At 39.8% G+C, this 21,272-nt stretch overlaps 2 protein-coding genes across 3 annotated transcripts; both read right to left on the bottom strand.

Moving 5' to 3' along the window:
• Positions 1-1,219: 1,219 nt before the first annotated feature.
• LOC135488282 (peroxisomal targeting signal 2 receptor-like) lies at positions 1,220-4,528 on the bottom strand. Its single transcript, XM_064772827.1, has 9 exons — positions 4,352-4,528; positions 3,923-4,095; positions 3,489-3,602; positions 3,116-3,224; positions 2,814-2,923; positions 2,527-2,640; positions 2,135-2,190; positions 1,750-1,846; positions 1,220-1,454 (listed from the first exon to the last, which is right to left on the bottom strand). The coding sequence occupies exons 1-9, from the start codon at positions 4,458-4,460 to the stop codon at positions 1,374-1,376; spliced, it is 963 nt and encodes a 320-aa protein (XP_064628897.1). The 5' UTR covers positions 4,461-4,528; the 3' UTR covers positions 1,220-1,373.
• A 570-nt stretch (positions 4,529-5,098) lies between these two features.
• LOC135487543 (transient receptor potential cation channel subfamily A member 1 homolog) lies at positions 5,099-21,267 on the bottom strand. Of its 2 annotated transcripts, XM_064771323.1 has the most exons (26): positions 21,148-21,267; positions 20,071-20,243; positions 19,544-19,715; positions 19,089-19,204; positions 17,331-17,381; positions 15,058-15,324; positions 14,384-14,602; positions 13,878-13,971; positions 13,531-13,726; positions 13,234-13,417; positions 12,962-13,075; positions 12,650-12,738; positions 12,273-12,419; positions 11,930-12,041; positions 11,626-11,762; positions 11,294-11,415; positions 10,937-11,089; positions 10,716-10,813; positions 10,256-10,437; positions 9,937-10,090; positions 9,480-9,614; positions 9,083-9,283; positions 8,753-8,953; positions 8,412-8,480; positions 7,917-8,090; positions 5,099-7,470 (listed from the first exon to the last, which is right to left on the bottom strand). In XM_064771323.1, exons 2-26 carry the CDS (start codon positions 20,236-20,238, stop codon positions 7,273-7,275), a joined length of 3,753 nt encoding a protein of 1,250 aa, XP_064627393.1. In that variant the 5' UTR covers positions 20,239-20,243; positions 21,148-21,267; the 3' UTR covers positions 5,099-7,272. The 2 variants fall into 2 exon arrangements, with proteins under 2 accessions (XP_064627393.1, XP_064627394.1); XM_064771324.1 differs by lacking the exon at positions 17,331-17,381.
• Between the last annotated feature and the right edge of the window lie 5 nt (positions 21,268-21,272).

Below are 21,272 nucleotides of genomic sequence, written 5' to 3'. Positions count from 1 at the left end.
GTTCTTCCTTCTGCCAAAAATTCACAAAGGGGCACTCCTACCCTCGGGCGGACCCATCTTGTTGGCCAAAGACTGCTCTATGTACACATCTCTGTAGACACTGCTCTGGGACAAATCCCAGCAACTCCTCTGGTCGCAGTGAATGTCACATCTCTCTACACCAACATTCCCATCTGGGAAAGTAGAAGGGCTGTGGCACGCCATTCAAGGAACAGGGCCCAGCAATTCTACCAGTGAAACCCGGCCATTATCAAATTACTGATTTACATGGTAGTACTAGCTTGAAACCTGGGCCCACGGTAGATCCGGCCAAGTGTTGACTCATCTAGGTACATACAGCCTTCTAATGCAAAGTTAAATAATGCATTACCTGATGAACTAGAAGAACCTCTACCCGGAGCTGAATGAGTCAAAGAGACAGTTGATCGGTGCAGTCTGCTTTTATAAGTCTAAAATGATGCCCTCTACTATCTGTTCCTTTAGTATCAGGCCCAAGCCAGCCCAACATGACTAAGGTTGTGATGGAAATATGTACTAAAACATCCTTTTAAGGACAGCGTCGCATGCAAGCGATTCTGTGGTGTTTCCGCAGAAGCAGGGTCTACACTTTGACGTCAGGGTGTAGAATGTAACTGCGCAGCACATCGTCAATGCATCGACCTGCACAAACAGAAGGTAATCGCTGCAGGGGATCCAGTCAGGATTGAAATCAGAATAGTTATAAATTTTTTGGGAAATTCAATTATGGGAACTCTTACTGTATGGAAGGTGACATGGCAGCTAAAAGCTTGATTATAATGGCCTTAATAATGCCACTGGTCCTTTAACTCGGATGTGGACTGAATTATGCTGTGAATGAGATTGTCATTTACCCCTGTGGCATTTTGAAATAGACATCGAGACATCCATGGTGATATAAATGGCATCATCTTGCAAACAAGCCCTACAACATGACTATGTTTCCAAGTAAGTATGTATCGAGTGAAATGGCCCAATATTGTCAGGATGTATAAATGGGTACAACAGACTCATTCTATGAACTTGGGATCAGCTGGGTCTATGGCTAATGTCCGATAGAATATTCCTATTTTGATAGACTTGACAAGTACAAGCACCTTGTCCCCTGATCGCTCAGGTTCATGTCTACAGACGAGATTTGAAGCCATAAAAAAGTGGAACGAAGTGAATTCATATCAGGTCTTTTATTATACAGTAAAAAAGATTTTAATATACATGTATCACAGACACAAATCGATCACAAGGCATCATTTGGCAGTTCACAATCACATCTTATTACAGCAATCAATCTCACCTCTGAATGTCATGACAAGAAGTTAGTTGTTACAAAGCATTTTTCAAGAGAAGCTGTCGAACTAGCCTGGTCCTTCTGGTGCAGTTTTCAGACAATTGGGAGTGTAGACATGTATCAGGGAATCAAAGCCGCAGTCTGCCATCTGAAACAAACAACGCAACATCATTGAAATGGACAGTATGTTTTTCAATTTGTGTTCGCGACGGGTTACAGAAACAATCAGTGCAGGTATGAACTAGTTGTACATGGAAAGGAACCTGCTCTTCTGCACAGATTACTCCGGAGTTAAAACTTTCAACTTAATATTACTGTTTTTTTTAATTCCTAAATTTAAATTGGGAAAATACTAACGTCAGTGCTTAAAATAATGTCAGACACATCATAGAACACAGTACATCCACTTGACTCGAAAGACAACAGCACCTTGAGGAACTCACCTGGCCAGGGATGTGAAGATTAAAATCCAAACCATAGATGAACTCGGTGTGGTGTTCGATCATCTCACATTCTGAACAAGTATTCAGATCCCAAAACCTAGACAAAAAAAATTGATTGCATCAATAAGATATAACCATAACTTCGAGAGTATCAGTTCATTCCCAATGCCTGTTCAATGCATATTATAAAGGAGGCAGTCATGCCTCAAATAAATGAACCGGTCTTAGAATAGTGAGTCTAAAGTATGTATATATTTTCAATATATTTTTCAATTCATATGGATAAGGTACAGTTATAATTCATTATACTGAATACGTAACTGATCTCAATTAAGAATTTGAAAATTTTAAGGGAATATTTCAACAAAGTTTACGATCTACATACCTCATAGTCATATCATAAGAACAAGAAGCTACTATGTTTTCCGAAAATGGGGAACACTGAAAAGGAATGGAAAAGGTCAGTATTACATCTCGCTTCTATTCCAGCTGCAGTTAATACTTTCAGAGGCGACAGTGCTATATCCAACAACAGTCAATCCTGTGGTCACGGATAAAATACCATTGCAAAAGGGAATGGCCAAATCCTAAGTGCACCTAGAGCGGGCATACATGTATGATTGTGCCAGGTTGGTTATTGTCTGCAGAGACCAGATATGCTTATCTAGAAAGATCGATCCTAAATCACTCTGACATTTCGTGTAAGTTTCTTTACAACCCTTGGTGGCAGGAGAAAACATCAATTGTAAAATTTAATCAAACTTTGTGATATCTTACCTTTAGTCTTCTAACAGCATACTTATGTCCCGCCATGACCATCATAGGCTTCCGTGGCTGTCTGATGTCCCAAACATGCAGCTCTCCATCTACTCCTCCACTCACCAACATATTCTGAAATACAACAAATCATTGCCGTGGTTGTGAAAAAGTCGGATGAAATCACTACCGGTTTTATATCATGTCTTATTCGGAGAATGTCAGCTGGAGGAGATGGAGAATAAGACGTGAAAGATTATACTTGTACTTGAAGTTCTGATGTTGCAGTTTTACTCCGTTGTACTCACCTGGTTATATTTTGACCAATCACAGGTTAGAACCTCCGCGTCATGTGCAGTGATGACTAGTTTCGGTGATTGTGGTCCCCTTATGTCCCATAGTCTGACAGTGTGATCACCTACAAACATGAGGAATAGAACAGAAAATGAATGAAACTAGAGTTCTTTCATCACAAGCAATACAAAATTTATCATATACCCCAAGTGCATTGATCTAATTGGCTAATCCTCCTCATCCAGATCAAAGATTTTATCCATGTGATCTGCTGACTCGGGTCAGTCACTCATGCAGTTTTCTTATCTTACTTTACCTGAAGCTGATGCTATGCATCCTGGAATAAGTGGCGACCACTTGGTGCTGTAAACTATTCCGTCATGGCCATGGAATGTAGCCAATGAAGACTGGTTATTGAGATCCCACTAGAATAAGTAAATAGAGGGAGTTTCAAATAGATTTAATGAATTGTGTATGTATAATGCTGGGCCTTTTTTGGGGCAAGATGTGCCGAAGTTTACTCATCCTTGCCTGGTCCAAGGACTAGTTATAACCTTTGTGTGACTGATAAAGACAGCATCCCTCCTCATGCTTCTTCAGATTAAGTCAGGTCAATGAGACTTACAGTAAGTACACTAACCAGTAAATTTCAAAGGCATCAGTTGGCCCTAATAAGACATTTCACTCACCAATTTGAGGGTATGGTCCCATGAACCACTCACGAACGCATCCAGTCCTCGGGTTTGTGACCACTCCAAACTGTAAACCTCTTTTGTGTGTTCCTTAAAAAGTTTCACTGGTTTCTAAAAAAAGGAAAGGATAAGATTGGACACTGATGTAGGAAGACTAAGGCGAGAACTGAGAGGTACAAAACTGACATTTTCTATCACTCTTTAACTACACTGTTCATTTACACATATAAAAAATGTTGGTCCAGCTATATCTGTTTCCTGCTTCTAATACCTTGCGATGCCAACAGTCAGTCAATGCATGACACACGTTTTTGACAATCTGGTAGAATTGTTCCCCCTGCAGGGACACCTGAGGTAAGTGAAGAATAACTCGCTTGAATTTCTTTCAACAAAGGCCCAAAAAAGGTGAAAGAGGTATACATATACCATACCTGGGATTGTCCTCTGGTCCAGACCTGGATGCTGCCATCTCCAGCACATGTAAGGAGTACATTCTCATCCTTCTCACACCAGCCCACGTCAAAGAGTGCATCTGGCCAGTTAAATGTTTCTACTGGAGCGATGCCTTGCGGGGCGACTTGGAGTATGATGAGTCTGCCAGTACCTGCAGGAAGAATAATCAATAATGACGGTTAAAAAGGAATCTTATGCAGTATGGAGTAAATATGAGAAGATGCCAGATGGGAAAGACGTGATTTGAGGAGTTACAAAAACTGTAAAGCCAGTGTGTTGGTCAGAATGCAATCCAGGACCACTTAGGGCTCACAGGGCTCAGATGATCATGATGAGATTACCAAATACAGTTAATTATAGCATGTTATAGCAGACAGATCTCTGTATTTGAATAATTCACTAGTTACCTGCTACTCCAAAATTTTCGCATGTGGCAGCAGCTAAAAGTTGTCCAGAGTATGGAGAAAACTCCACTGCATAGCCATGAAACCCTGGTGCGGTGAAAGTCATCGACATTTTTGTGAAAATGCTCTAAATGTACAAAATATTTGTGTTTTCACAGGATTTTAGAAAACTCTTGCGCACAGCAGGATTTTGGCTAATGGACTTTCCTGTCACACTCGCTTAGTAGCATTGCGCGAGACTTGTGGTTTTTGTATACAGGGCGTTTCAAAATACCTGTCTGCCACTATAAAATAGATTGGTACAGGCGACACTGGATGCTGCTCAATATGGTGCACAGTGCATCAAACATCAATGACCTACTGGCCTGGTCCGATGCACTGCTCAGGTTTGGTACAACTATTGAATGCTACGAGTTACCCTATAATATAGGCTATCGTAGTATAGCAGACGACGGAACTTGATCATTCGCTACCAGCATGTTGACAAGAGCACACCCAGTGGTGACAATGCCAATTCCAGATGATATGACATTATAGTGACATTATCATGCATGACAGATAGTGACATTATCATGCATGACAGACAATATAAGGCGTTACGGTGGTAAATTGCTGGTCATTTCTGGTCATCAGCCTGACCATCTCCATGTCTTCCTTATTAGACCATTGCTTATGGAATGAAATAATTTATATAACATCTATTCCTTTCCATTTTGACAGTTACACTAATGAGAGACAACAACAGCTATATAGATGTCCAATAGATTTATTATCAACAAAAATACAAACAGAATCCGATCATGTGCTGAGGACAGACAGATGGTCCTATCTAACATCGATCAATATCACAGTGGCATCAAGAAGGAATCCGAACATGCAAAGGAAAGCAACATCCTAGGGATGGAATTAAGCATCACAAAAATTGGGCCGAGTAGCATATCGCCACAGACGAATAGGCTATCTGAAATCTTGCCACGTTAGATTTGAATACTGATTAGCTCGATCTCAAGAATAATATTAATACATAGGTTTTGGTGAGAAAACCCAACATCTTGCATTGGTGTAAAATGTGCCAAATATTTATTAAGTTTGACTTTTTTTATAAGAATAAAAATTTATACCTTAAAGTCGGTATGGTTGTCGACTAACCAAACATCGCCACTCGGATTTGGCTGTCATTTTACCAAAACCTCAACAGGCATCTTGGTTTTGGCGTACCAGTACATTTTGACTCCACCCTAGCTCGCAGTGTTTGATGAGACAACCAATACCTCAAGTTTGGCAACAATTCCTCAAACAGTAACCTACATGTACTAGTTTGGAAGCATGGATCAGGCATACACCTGAGTTTACAGTAGAATGAGCAGAAAAGAAACTGGGGACATGGACAACTTTGCTATCATAATATGAAATTTACAAGGAATTAACATCATTCTTATTTATCCGTATTTAACAGTTAACATCCCAGTACATAGAATATCAAAATCTAAAAGATTACGAAGTGTTTTAATATAAAAGATATCTACAATAGCTACCATTACAAGTATATCAACAAGATTCCATGAGAAGTGAAAACACCACAGGCTATCGTGTTTGAGTATATTTTCCATTCATCCCAAATTCGTCTTTTGCTTCTGGAAACAAAGTCACAACCAGATGACATGATAACACTATTTAAACCCTTCAACCTTTAAAACATCTGTAATTGATAACAATAGTGATTTTACAAAATTCCGAATACAAAATGACCCATCAACATGACAGAAGAAATTAAAAGTTTGTAAAATATAATCAAATCAATCATACATGTAATCAAGCAGACATTTTTATCCCCGCTAATGCCATTGACAGAATGAACCAGATCATTCTACATAACTTCTATATACAGTCATGCCATTTCATGTACCTCCTTCCAGAAACATTTATGCATAGCCTGTACCTAAAAGTGAACTTCCCAGTTTATAAGCTTACATGTACATCTCATATAAAATAGATACTCCAAAGCTAAAAAATACATAGAACCAAGTGATTGAAGGTGCATTATGACAAATTTATGAAATCCACAATATAAATATGATGGTCCTAATCCTCATTTACTACAAATTGAATACACAATTCTTGCAAAATACTTTAAGTACTGCTTGTTATTGTTCTAATGTTATCCCAAAACTACATGTACTTCAAAAACTAAAAGAACATAGTAACTGTTATAACCTTGTAATTTTAAAATTAGCAAAGCATTTTGATAAGAAATTAAGAAATCTGTAAAAGTCTTTAAGCATGTTAAGTGGGTAGTCCTTGAATAGCCACATCATGTCATGACTATAACTACCCAATATCTATACACTTCGCAAGAACAGGAACAATAATTACTAGTTATAAAATAATAATCACATGAAAGGTTAAAATTTACCGAAAATATTTCAATGAAAAGGGTATCCCAAAACTACATGTACTTCAAAAACTAAAAGAACATAGTAACTGTTATAACCTTGTAATTTTAAAATTAGCAAAGCATTTTGATAAGAAATTAAGAAATCTGTGAAAGTCTTTAAGCATGTTAAGTGGGTAGTCCTTGAATAGCCACATCATGTCATGACTATAACTACCCAATATCTATACACTTCGCAAGAACAGGAACAATAATTACTAGTTATAAAATAATAATCACATGAAAGGTTAAAATTTACCGAAAATATTTCAATGAAAAGGTACCGAATTCGCCCCACCTTCTGTACACTGCATACATATGGTACTAGTAAACAAGTTTTAATTAAAGGCTATGCTAAGATTTTTTAAAATTTTGTACACTTTTGCAACCTAATCTTGTCTTCATCAACTCAATAAAACTAATTCAACCCTGAGGGGTAGACATGGTGTTTCGCCTTTTGAGTTTTGGCTTCAACGCCAATAGCGACACCTATCTATATATCTATCACCTCATTATCTTCATCGTCTACCGCATCCTCGTCCAAGTAGCCAATGCCGGCATTTTTCACGAGGGCTCGTAACATTTCTGTGATGTTTTGGTTCTGTGTTGAGATCTCCTTCATCTTCAGCCGCATCCTGTCAACCTGCTCCACCAGTTTCTCCTGTTCCTCCTGGACTTTTTCTATTTGATCCTAAAATATATTGACAAATCAATAAACAGGAACTGAATCAAAGAAAGAACCTGCACATGACTAAACGTTTTAACAGGTTACATGTACATGAAATGCAGATCATGACAGGTGAAGATGTAACTCAGGTGGAAACAACACATCCTAGTCTATTTGACCGGGATGGCCAAATGTTTGTAGATGTTGTAGCAGCAGGTAGATTTGAAATCAACCAAAGAATTTAACTGAGATGATTATACTTGGCAAATGGAAACAAGACAGAAATTTTGCCCGATATATTGTTTTTCGCATGCCTGAACGGTAAAGGGGTCTCAAAATCAACGGCTTTACCTATATTCTGCCTTTAACCTCTTATCAGCAGCCTAGCAATTGTAGCCAAGCAACCTGATCTAGGTCACATGTCAACTAATGAGTCTTAAAAGAATTGGAAACCCCCTCATCACACTCACCAATTCTGGATTGAGAGCCTGTGCGATAGAAGCTGCTGACAACTGTCCTTCCGAAGTGAACGTCCGCCGGAACCAGTTTACTTTATGATTAGGTTTGATCGTCTGACTCTTTGTCATGTACTTCCTCCTGACGATTGCGGGTACAAAACTTTCTACATCCAGAGCCAGCTCAACCTATTTGAGAAGAACATGAACATTTTGTGTTGCAGATCTTAATCAGATTAGCATTTGACTCTGATCCTCTTGGTGCAGCAAAATAATTCATACATTGTACATTTGGTTTGAGATAAACGTAGCTCAACAAAATAATGTTCAAAGTTTCAGGTATAGCATTTGACACAATAGCCACGCTGAAATTAATTTAGGCTCACACATTGCCTGACAATTTTGTCTCTGCACACTTTAGGGTAGGCTGTCCACTGATTCACTCTGACAGACGCTTGTGTTTTGTTTTACCAGATGACTAGAAATAATATTAAAAAAATAAGACTTTACCTGCATAGCCAATCTCTTGAGTACAGCTTGATCTTGTACAGCCTTGATGTCATCTACAGCCAAACCAACCTATGATGGAGGAAATACAGCAGTTACAACCCTGGAATCGTACACAGAACTAGCAAACAAATCTAAGGGCAAAAATACTAAATTACAATCTAGCGATCAATAGTATTGGCCTGAAAGCTGAATAATATTGGCTCGAATTGTGTTTCTACATTGGCCTAAACAATAGCATTATTGAGATTTATATTCAATGTCTATCTATAAAATTGGATTTTTCTTTGCATTTTAACTTGAGAACATGTTGCTCCTCCAGACCAAGTAAATTTTAAACTTACCAGTAAATTCATTATGAGAATGGTCATGATGACAAGGAAAAGAACAAACTGGATGATGGTGACAGCTTCGAACCACACCACTGAAGACTCTGTTCTGCCCCCGGCTTCATGCATCGTATTGAAAGTGGTGTCAAACTCAAATTCACCAATCATCATCACTGCAGACTTGAGTAAACTTGAACCAAATCCACGGAATGGAACCTGCAAGTGAGTTTTAGTGGGTGAGTAAACAAAATAAAGTTGAAATAAACTTCAAAATGCAAATCAAAAGAACACACAAATGGCTGTTGGTTAGTGTTGACGTCTCTCAATCCAAAGAAAATAGCTTACCTGGTTGCCAAGCAGTGCAAAGAATGACAAGGCAAAGGCAATCAAAAAGAGCATGAACACGGGGAGGAAACGCATGAAGGTGCCAAATACATCCGTGAACATCACCACGTAGATTCCGAAACGCGGAACTTTTCGGATAAACAGCACAAGCTCGATCCAAGCCCAGAAGACTGAAACTGCGCCCAGTTGCCACTGCCAATCCTGAAATATAAACCAACAATAACCTCATTAATGACGAAGACAAAAGGACAACGGACATGTGCTATGGCCGTCTAGACTGACCGTACCAGGTTCAGTGCATTACATTTGTGTGACACGCAATATATTGGCAGCGTAACATCTCTCCTTACGTCAGGTCGCTATTACGTCATGAAAATAATCCACAATGTGTACTCACCAATCGATAGCCAGTCTCTGCTTGACAGGGACTCTCAATATCTATCACAAGCAGAAGTGCCGATACGTATGTGACCCATTCTATCAAGTTCTCAAATCCGAAGTAGTTTGCCTTGGCTTGGTATATTTGAAATACCTGAAGGGAAAAAGATAGACTTGACTTCTTATGGTACGCATCTGCTCATGTTCATTTTTTGTTCTGAGTGATTTTAACCTCTGTACATTTTATTCTCCAGAATAAGCAGTATTACAGCCTGGAAAATGTTAATCCTCAAATGCTCTCACGTCAAATAATCCGACTATAGAAAGATTTACAGACTGCCTCGAAATCGATGACACTGAAATCTTGTCTTATTTGCATGTTTAAATTCGTACTGGTTTAGCGTGGTGCCACGAAGGCCAAGTGACGTGGCTATAGCCAGAGACGCACAATTTTATCATGTCTAAGAAATACGCACCTCTCGTATTACCTGTACCCCTGCCAACACCATAATGGCATACTTGCAAATTGTTGTGAATAGTAACTGTTCAAGAGGCTTGTTTTGTTGTATACCGTACTGTCTGACTTTCTCACACTGTGTGCCATTGAACTTATCAATGGCAGCTTGCGCCCTGGAAAATCAAGGATTAACTGTCAGGGAGATCAGTGGTATAGTAGTTACTCTAGTTTTTTTTGTCAAGATATGAAAAATTCCCTAATGAGACACTGGGAACATAGCACCTGTAATCAAAGTGCTTGATGCCTATCAATAGAATTCCTCAAGTGATCATACGCACCATTTGTACTGACGAGGCGCGTGAGGTTCTGCAGACACAACGTATCCTGTCAGGAACAGGAGAAAGATCAGGTAGAATAAAAGGTTCACGTAGTAGAAGTATCGGCCATAACTGTTCCACTTGTGGCGTAGAAGTGCTGTGACAAGAGGATGAGCAAGCAGGTCTTCTCTCTTAGAAGTTACCTGCAGAAAACAAAGGATGAGAGGTAAGGTTAGTCAAGATCTTGGTTTGCTGCTGGTAATACTGATGTCCACTGGTAAAATTGGTCATGTGTAATCCTAATGTACCTCGTAAGGCCAAGTTTACATGTACTGAGGTCAAGGTTTCATGTGTCACTCAGCAATTCTCAAGTGTCATGATTGACAGGTAAAACCAACTGAGTTACTGTAATGAGAAAGAACAGTCATTTAATCGGGCTGCACATATATTTCTTCTGTAAATGTATAGCAGGTCAGCTTACCATGATCATGAGACAATGGTTCTTCTTCATGACACTTGTGTCTTTTGTATACGGCTGTGCATCCGGCTTCAGTTTTTTGGTTTCTTCATCAAAGGCCCCTGAAATTGTAACCTTTGGCATGAGACATTTTGTATGAATTTAAACTATTTCTCAAATAATTACTAAGATAATTCACATCATGAGTTGTACATCAGAAAATATCAAAAGGAAGTTCAAGGTACCTGTGCTTGATCCACTGTCACTGACGGGGCCCTCATGCCATGCCGCGTACATGTCATCCAAGAACTCATAGTTGAACGTGATCTTGTACTTGGGGTGCTCAGGATTGGCATAATTTGCTGTTGTGCACTTCATGAAGACAACCTCTGCAACATCTGCAAAAAAATGATCCAAGAATAAGAAACAATTTCAAATGTATCAAAATATGTGGAGGGGTGTATGGGCATCCACATCAAGTAAAGCACCTACACAACTGCTTTTACATGGGCATCCACATCGAGTATAAAGCACCCTTAAATCAGCCATTTAGTCAATATGCACTGCCCAAATCGTTTTATGCTGAAAAATGTTGTACCCACCTGGCATTTTCCTGATCAGCTTTCTCATGGGGGTGTTCCTCATTCCAGTGGCAAGGTCTTTGGTCTGATTCCTCAACGAATCCATCCAGCGTTCAGAGTTGATGATGGTCAGTGCCACCTGCCTGCAAAACGTGTAAGCAGGTATAAACTTTCTTCATACATACCTCAATTGTTTTTTAATTTTATTCCCAACTTACACCCTGGTACTGTGAGATTTCATCATGGCTCAAAGTATCATTTTCTATGCAAGAAGTCTAAACTTTACATTACATGACATGTACATTACTCCCAGTCTACTCCTGAAATTCCTCCAATCAGCAAAGAAGCCTTACTTGTGATTGTTGTCGATAGCAAGATCAAGACAGTTGTTTCCGTCACTGTCCACTTGGCGCACATTGGCATGCCAGGAGAGAAGCAGACGGACAACACCTGAATGGCCTTTGGCAGAAGCTAGATGGAGGGGAGTCGTCTGAAGTGGACAGAAGATGCATGAGATAAATTTGTAAGATCGGATATTGCAGAAAGTAAGTGAATGATTTAAAATGAATTAAACAAATGAGACTCACTTCTTTAGTTTTGTCATGATTGCTTTTAGTTTTTGAGGTAGAGACTGCAACCACTGGACCTGTTATTTACCTTAGACTTGTCCATGGGATCAACGGGACAGTCATTCTCTAGCAAGACTCGGCAGGTCTTCACCCATCCCTTCGCAGCAGCACAATCTAGGGGAGTCCACAAGTTGCAGTTCCTGTGGGGATACAAAACAAATGTTATATTTGAGATTAAACTGTAATCTTTCTATCCAACAGTAACTAGGCTTGAACTTAACGTGCATTCTTTTTCATTGCAATTGCTCCGAGGACATAGTGCATTTGTTATCAAATGCCTATCATTAATGCCCAGTTTCCACACTGGCCAGGTTTTGAGCCTTGAGCTGGTTTCACAATATCAGCAAATACCTCTGCAGTCGGACGCTTACCTTGCTTCAATGTCAGCACTGGCCTCAATGAGGGCAACAGCGACCTTGGTGTGACCGGAAAGAGCAGCCAGATGGAGGGGGGTGTTGGAGTCCTCATCTTCATCATTCACAACCATCTTGTTCTCCTTGACAAGTTCACGGACAACGCTGAAATTAGAATCACCAATGAATCCAAAAACTTGCACCTAAATTCATCAAGTCTCTCTCATGGTATAACAAAAGGCTTACAATACAGTAACTGATTCTGTGAAGACCACAGCCATCCCTATCAAGTGACAGACGTAGACAAACTTCTCCATTTGGTCTCATTTTCAATCAAGCTCTTCAGATAAGTTTGACTCCAAGTGAAATCTAAGACACAGTGGCAAGGAGCTTACTTGGTTCTTCCAAATCTGCAGGCGAGATGGAGGGGCGTTTGCTCCTCCTCATTCTTGGCATCAAGGTCGGCACCATGGTCAAGGAGACTCTGGAATGTGAATAGCAAGCTCTAAACATGATCTACACACTGCAGAAACATAAGACATGCTATGCTTTATGTTGCATTTGGCAAAAAAAGAAGTCAACTGTACCAGTATCACTCTTTAACATTTTTCAACAGCAGTTCACTGACAGATGCAATCCAACTTAGATTAACACTTTTCCTTTATTACAGACGTTATCCTTGAAAGACTTGGTATAACTTTGCCTACCTTTACAACTGCCGTGAATCCCTTCTGACATGCAATGTGGAGTGGTGTGTTGTCATAGCGATCACCCTTATCAATCAGCCCCACCTCTTCTATTTTGGGATGGGTCAGCAGGACCTACAAGATAGCAATATGACAACTTGAGCTCTAGTCTGTGACTTTGGGCAAGTCACTTTCACTGATTTGGGCACACACCATTAAACGATGTGTAATTTAGAGGTCTGTTCCATACATTTCACTTCGGAATGTTCGGTACAAAATGATCAGAGACGTACCTCCAACGCAGCAATGTTGTCTTCTTCAGCTGCCCAATATATGGCAGTCTTGTCATTCTTGTCAACAGCTTCAATGTCTGCTTTACGTTGTAGCAATGCCTTGATTGTGTTGTCATGACCCTCACTCGAGGCTAGCAGCAGGGGGGTGAAGTTATCCTTGTCCTTCCTCTCAAGCTGGGCACCCCTGAAAGGAATAGATAAAATGGTGAATAAGTGGTAAATCAACAGGCAGAAAACAGTGAAATGAACAACCTTCCGTCTCAACCTGCCAAGTTCTGAGTCTGCATGACAACACACCTGTCAATCAAGAATTGGCACACCTCAGCATGATTGAAAGAGGCAGCCCTGTGCAGTGGTGTTGCCTGCTGGTCATTGAGGACATCAATCCTGGCGTTATGATCCAGGAGAAGCTTGACAATACGGATGTCCCCTGATATGGCGGCCAGATGGAGGGCAGTGTTCCAACCTGTACGGTGGGTATTCACATCAGCACCTGAAAAAAGAGGAAGGTGAATTGTGAATTCAATTGATTTGGGGAGGGAGGGTTACATCGTAAAGCTAAAGCTGAACTATTGTATTCTATAAATATTGTAATGTCAAAGCCTATGCCAGGTCACGACAGTGTAGATTAGATGAAAGATCACCTTTCTCGATGCAGAGCTTGGCAACCTCAAAATGGCTGTTCTCTACTGCCACATGCAACGCTGTGCTTCCATCACAGTCCTGATCAGTCACCATCTGCAGAGGAAGGATATATTTTCGTTAATCGTTTTATTTCTTCTTCTTCTTCTTCAGCGTTCGCTCTGAACTTGGAGCTGATTTTCTCCAGGGAGTATGATGAACATATGAGTGACAGGCTATGTGAGCATCCCCAAAAAGAAATTAAACTTAACAAATCATCTGAATATTCATGACAGAAGTAGTGTCTTGAAGGCAATCCACTTTTCAATGCAATTGGCAATATGCTCAACGGAAGAGGAGTATGAGAAAAAAATAACACATATTATAGCCCATTTTACCTAACAGGTATACTTTTATCCAGGTATTTCATACAGATTTTGTGTGATCAAAAATGAGTTATGAATAAATATGTATTCCATATATTCATGTAAAAGAAGTAGTTTTTGCATATTTTAGTCCAAACACTGACCTGTGAAATTGTGACCCAGCCGTCCAGCTTCTCACCAGCCTCAAACAGCATGCGCACGATCTGCTCACTTCCCTCACTACACGCCAAGTGAAGTGGTGTACTTAGTTCCTCATCCAAACACCGGAGGCTGCACCCCGCATCGATCAGGAGCTGTGCTACCTCAACCTGGTTATGGGTGGCGGCCAGATGAAGCGCTGTCATCAGCCCCTTATCAGTTGCCTGGATAAGAAGAAAGCGACACACTTTATGTCATATTGACAAAGAATTAACCCTTTAACTGCCACCATCACCGAATTGGGATGGGCGCCAATACGCTTTTTATCATTGACATGATTGAGTGTCATTGAAAAGATCGTCTGCTACGCAGTTTTCCCGCCTACTGATAGATCGCGTGCAGGTAGTAGACCGTTTCTATGGCAGTTTCGAGGAATCTATCTCTTCTCTTTTCAAGCTACAGTCTTTTGAGTTGAACAGGTTTTGAGAATTAGACAAAATATTCGAGAACGTATCACCCACAACCTTATGACCGGTGCAATGAGTCAAACCCACCACACCACTCTGACAGACTGTCATCTTAAATTCATCGTTAATACAGCACTACATGTAGGTGTAATTTCAAATCAACTGTAACCTTACTTGGCATCATTCAAAATGCTATCAGGCTATGTTTTTACCTCAAACATGCACTCAGTGAAGGAGAGCAGGTCTTTGGCAGCCACCTCATTTCCTCTCATGCCGGCGTAATGCAACGGAGTAAGACCATAGTCATCACAGGCATTGATCTTTGCACCCTTCTGGACCAGGTAGCGGACAATGCTCTCCTCTTCTTTTGGACCAACGACGGACCCCTTGCGTTGATGTCCCTCGGTTGTTGATATGTCAGTTTGGGCCCCGGATGTGGTCTTCTCATTTTCTTCATCACCAACATTATTTGCAACAAGCTGGAATGAGAGGAATTCAGTATTAGAATCGATTTGTCAACAATAAAAAGAAAGGTTCCAGTCAACAATTTCCAAAAGGTGTCGTGATAAGGAAAACCCAATGAAACAGTTTTCGCAATATTTCCATGTTTAATGCTGTCTTTTTGGTTAAAGCGCCATGCATCAGATTGATTTTAGTCAAGTGCAATCACTCATCTTGTTGTCATGCCTGTATCGGACGTCATAGTGACTAAAATCCCTTGTTTGCGTAGCGATTTAACACTTGTTCAGCCGTGCGGCGGCCTGCCAAGTTTCTCATGTTTCCAACGTACTCATAAATATGGTCAGTGAATAGTTAGCAATCTATCTTAGTTAACTATCATCTGCATTTACACGAAGACTCACCTATCGGTAGACAAAATACATACTTCAGGAGATCAATCAACAGCACAACTATCAACTCAATTCAAAGCAACAACCAATTTGCCGAATTGAATTATTACCCCACTGCTCCCATCATGAAGTGGGTAATTCACTTAAGTAAGCAACCAACAGTTGCCTGGTGGCTTTTAACGAGATAGCACTTACGGCTAACGAGAAATTAGTGCCACAATCAATAAGTCTTCCTCATAAGGCCACATTTTATTTGATGGATTACAAATCCCCCTTGGACGCAGAAGTCCCCTGTTAAAAGTGACACACCCATAGTACAATCAACATAGACATATACAATCAATATGATAACAGTCAAGGGAAATTGTGGGTGTATTGAAAATATCTGAAAAAAATCGATTACCTAGCAACTATAGTCAATGACTATATAGTAGCATTGTGGAAAATAAGGGTGTGGATGGTTATGGAAAGCAATGTTCAGTGCACTTCTAGTTGTGAAGAACATGTATTTCCAAAAGAAAGACAGAGAGCCCTAAATGGGACCCATGCCCATTATAAAATAAATGATGGATGAGAAAAACATGGGCTGAACTGCCAGGCAGAATAGCCACATTGAAAATTGCAATAATTGATGGCAAACTAGGATATGATACATTTGGCACTGAGGACTATGTACAGCACACAGTAACTATTTCAACCATTTGATATAATATTAACCACGTTGTGTGTTTGTAGCAGCCATTACTCTTATATCAAATTGCATAAGCTACTGTATCTGCAAATGGAGGAAAAAACATTGCAATATTCATCAGTCAAGGGGAAATGATCCACAGTTGACAACTGGATGGCAGTAATCTTCTTCCTATCCATAATGATGTAGAGATGGAATAAATTTGGCAGAATCAATCTAACCTCTAGGAAATATCACAATACGCAAATACAAGTTAATGCATGATATTTATCTCTGAGTCGTGCAATGTCCATGGTCTGTCATGGTATGTTCCAAGAGAACATATTGTGACCAAGCATATGAAATCGGGTATTTGTAAATCGATAATAAAGATACCAAAAGCAGACAGACAAGGCATAATGTGGAAGCGGTTGAGCGAAAAAAAAGGAAGTGGAAGCTATTTTCTGGCGGTAAAGTGATCATAGTAACTGCTTGTGGTGTGGGTTTTTCTGAAATGCTAATCAAATGACATTGAAATGGTTGTTGTAACCCTACTCAGGCAAATTTGGTACAAACACTGAGTTTATCGAAATTGCTGAATGTAGATTCATTTTTGAAAGAACTGCTTCAGAAAAATTCCATATTGAAAATTAGATAACAAAATCTCTAGCAGACAAGGTTGTGAATCTGCTTTCAGCACTTAGTATGAGAAGCCAATATGGACCAAATAAGCCTGCAGTTTACAAATTCAGAAGCTAAGCAAATCAAAAGGGTGTTATGGCGCAAATGCATCGATTATGATTAGGTCTCTGAGACATTTACAAGGACTTGTTGCAGAAAAATATGTTTTGATCACATAAAGAAATTTCTTTTGCTTCTCATCACTTCAGATTCACCCAATCAGATCCTATGCATTTGTCGGCCATTTTGTGCCAAGGTGAGATTCAAGTTGTGGCATAATTACGTTGTTAGCTTCGCTATCTATACCGCTATCAGTTGAGACATGCCCGGAATGCTGTCGAAGGGAAAAATCATGGAAACAGGACAAGTTAGTGAACAAGGCATTAGGCATTCATGTCTTATCTGTGACACTACAGCCCATTTACTGTATACGCAGTGCCACAGCAGGCCATAGACATCTCATTTGATACTGAAGGCAAAATCTCCTCAATTTTACAACAAAATACATGTGAATTGTGATCAAGAAATTCAAGATATCCAGCACAGAAAACTCCCAATATACTAAAAAAAACACCACCAAATTTTCAAAAGAAGCTACATTTGATCCTTTTGACCAATTTCAGCGTGCTTTGCAAAAAGTGCCTGTGATTGATCTGAGGTTCGGGGTTTGGGTGGACGGACTTTGAATTGCTGCAAGCATGAAAGGGTTAGGTACTCGGGTAAACAGACAAATCAAAGCTTGTTGCTGTTTTGTAATTTGATAAGTGAGTTATTGATTTTCCATTGATCAAACAGATATCTACACGACCAATATAAACCTTGTATACACAGGCATTGATAGGTCAGGATCACGTCATCAACAATTATGAAAATGGGGACTGGCCACAAGAAATGCATTTCACAACAGTTCAGAAAATGTTTTTTTATGATATTTGCTGTATAGCTAAAAACCTTTGATACCACTTGAAATTAGAACAAGAGCAGCTTTGGTGATAGAGTGCCTTTTGGTACTCAGGAAAATAGGGATCCAATATTGACCAACATGACCAATTAGAATGTGAACAGATATGCATGCAGCTGAGATGTGTAACAAGAATAACAAGGCCGCCACAACAGGATGACCAACAAGCACAACCTCTGAGAGGACTTACTGCAAATATAGCATTATACTGTGATGTGGCCAGATACTTTATTACATCATCTTCAGCCTCTGACTCCGCATCTTTCTCCTTTCTTTTTCGCTAGAAACATCAATTGTTTACCACTTTTTAGAAACATTTGTCAACTCCTGGAAATCTCTGGAGCCACCTTTTTTTGGTTGGGCATGATTTTGGTTAACTGTTAGAAAAAGGTTTCTAAACAGATTTCAAGCCTGATTGTCAATATGGTAAAATGCGGGGTATAAACAGCACAATGGCAAAGCAATGTGTATACATCTTTCTATGTGCCTGTCATTTTTAGTTTTACAGTGAAGGCCTACATGGAGAGTATTTTGATTGAAACCAAGTAGGCCTACATGGCCATTGACCTTAATATCTCGCCCAAAAGGCTTTGTCAAAAGGCCAAAACAGCCCACATTGTATCTGCAGACTTGTCAGAAAGGTTACACTGCTTTGACGACCAACAAATAAGTAGAATGTGTGCTGGGTTATGATAGCCAAAACTACAAGAGTACTTCATGTGGGATGATTGATATAAAACCATCCCATCCCAGAAACAGGCCTATTTGCCTATTGGCCATCAGCGGTATCCAAGTTTTTACAGATGTCTTTACTGGACTTTTTGCATCCGTCCCATCAAACAATCAGATATTAAATATTTTTTACCGAACAAACCAAACAACTATCATAATTGTGATTTGAACTGTACATGTACATGCCACATCAGGTGAATGTTAAGTCTAAAAACACAAGAGAAACCAATACCAGCACTAAAGGACAAAGTTAGTCTTTTTAATTCTTTAGATGATTAACCACTTCTAACTGCATGTAAACTAATTTGAAATTTGTTATTAAACTAGATAATTATGATCTTAGCTTACCTTCAAATCAACTGTTTCAGCAGGCTCAAGAGAGCGTGACCTTATCACCCTCTGACGTCTGTATCGTGCTGCATAATGCAGGGGTGTGGCATTGTCTTCTCCTTTATCATTTACATCTGGAATAAAACGACACAAAAATACTTCACGTTTTCTGTGTCAATTTTTTTACTTTTAAATTCATCAAAATGGTGATTAGTGACATCTTTCTGGGGGAGGCCCCCCAAGACCCCACCAATGAGCTACATGTACATGTTTATTATCCAACAACCTGTAACCAACTCTCTTGTCTAGACTTGCATCCCAGTTTCAACTATCAGTCAGATCCCTGTAGGTACAATTGATATTTGGAATAGAAATCTGATTATTCCAAATTATTGTACAGAGCACTTCTCCTGCCAAAATGAGTGTCTAAACTTTTTCCCCCTTGCATTCAATTCAGGTTGAGATGCACTCACTTGCTCCTCTATCCACTAGCAACTTGACTATGTTGAAATGATTGTATCGTGATGCGTAATGTAAAGGACTGAGGAGGTCTTCGTCATGTTGGTTTATCCGCCGCTTGATCTGATTGGGTGACAACTGATCAAGGATGCGCCGCATGTTATCCACATTTCCATCTCGAGCACACTGAAAGAAAGTGAAAACGTAGAAAGTTATCACTAAGTTTTTTGTTAGTGGGACTCAAGCACCATCGATTGCTCATGAAAATGCCTACGACTTTTAAATCTTTTTCTCATGAATGTACATGACAATAATGATGTGGCAAGGATACAACACATATACTGGCCTCCTTCGGTAAAATAATCAAAGGGTCTTCAATTAGTGAAGATCTGGTGAACACAACAGAATGGTCTGGACTCGGGCAGCTCATAAAATTGAATTGATGATTTTTATCATTGTTTCTCTTGTCGAAGATGTCATGCTGCAATGACACTGACTGACAGGACATAGTCCATCTAACGCTTGTTAGTATTTTTTTTACCTGATGAAGTGAAATATTGAGTGCCTCTGAACTTTCTGCTCTGCGGAGCCCTGGAGCAGGAAGAAGGGCAGAGAGCTCAAGAATGCCACTTGCAGCTCCAGCAATAGCTGCTAAATGCTTCCCATCGCCAGTATTGGCTGCATCATCAAAGCCAACAACGTTGGCCATTTTTTCTGGAGAGAAAAATAATGCTGCAAAAGTAAACGACTGAGTGGCCCAAGGTATTTCTTACCCTTGATCTTGTAGTCAGCTTAATGAATTAAAGGGGGACTATAGGCAGGAGCAGAAAGGCTAATTTGGCCATTTTCCGGTGACTTATATACACAGGTCATGTCAGACTCAGCACAAAATGCATTCCTCCTAGAAACGTGAATTATTTTGACGTACTATGAGATGTGAGAGACCCCTATTGGCGACTTCGAGTAACTTTATCTTGCCTGCCTAGCTGCTGCCTATATTGTCCCTTTAAGATAATCAATGCTGCCAATACACCACACATTCAGTCCACCAAGCCATTGCAATGCCATGTAACTATTTTGATGAAAAACGAATTTTATACCAACAATTTAATGATGTAAACCTTGCGCTCCCATCCAAATCGTGCACATTTGGCGGGAACGTTAATTTATTCGCAGCATGATTATAGGCAGATGAGCACAACGCAGTGTTTTCTTTGATAAGGAGATATACTTTACAGGTCACATCTGGTACCCGCGGCCTCGAGGACCGCCGCAACTTCCGGGTCAACTTGGCGTGTCAGAGCACACATCCTTACAAACGGGGTTAAAATTTATAAGGTTTTGGGAATTGTATTCTTTATGCCAAAATACATCTTTTTTATTTAAATAATGTTTTCATATAACTCACGGATAATGCCCGGTACATACTAAAACGACTGTTGGACTTGTCATATTTTTCACGATTAGACAGTGGCGCCACTATCGGGAAAATTGGCAAGTGGGTGTTCAAAGTCATAACCCCCAACAGTGTAGTACGTCCCTTGGAAACGAGTTCAAATCACTCATTAAGTCGATCGATACTCAACGAAACTAATAGAAGATATAAACTGATACTAACCTGTCTATTTATCTCAACAGTGGATTATTTACCCGCTTTGGCGAGCGAACAATTCGATAAAAAAAGAAGTTAATCCACCAAGAACTCGCCTATTCCACGTTACTTGACATTGTATAAATATCAGG

This window comes from Lineus longissimus, chromosome 5 (genome assembly GCF_910592395.1).
Source record: "Lineus longissimus chromosome 5, tnLinLong1.2, whole genome shotgun sequence".
Classification (NCBI taxonomy): domain Eukaryota; kingdom Metazoa; phylum Nemertea; class Pilidiophora; order Heteronemertea; family Lineidae; genus Lineus; species Lineus longissimus.
This window is presented reverse-complemented; position numbering and strand designations above follow the sequence as displayed.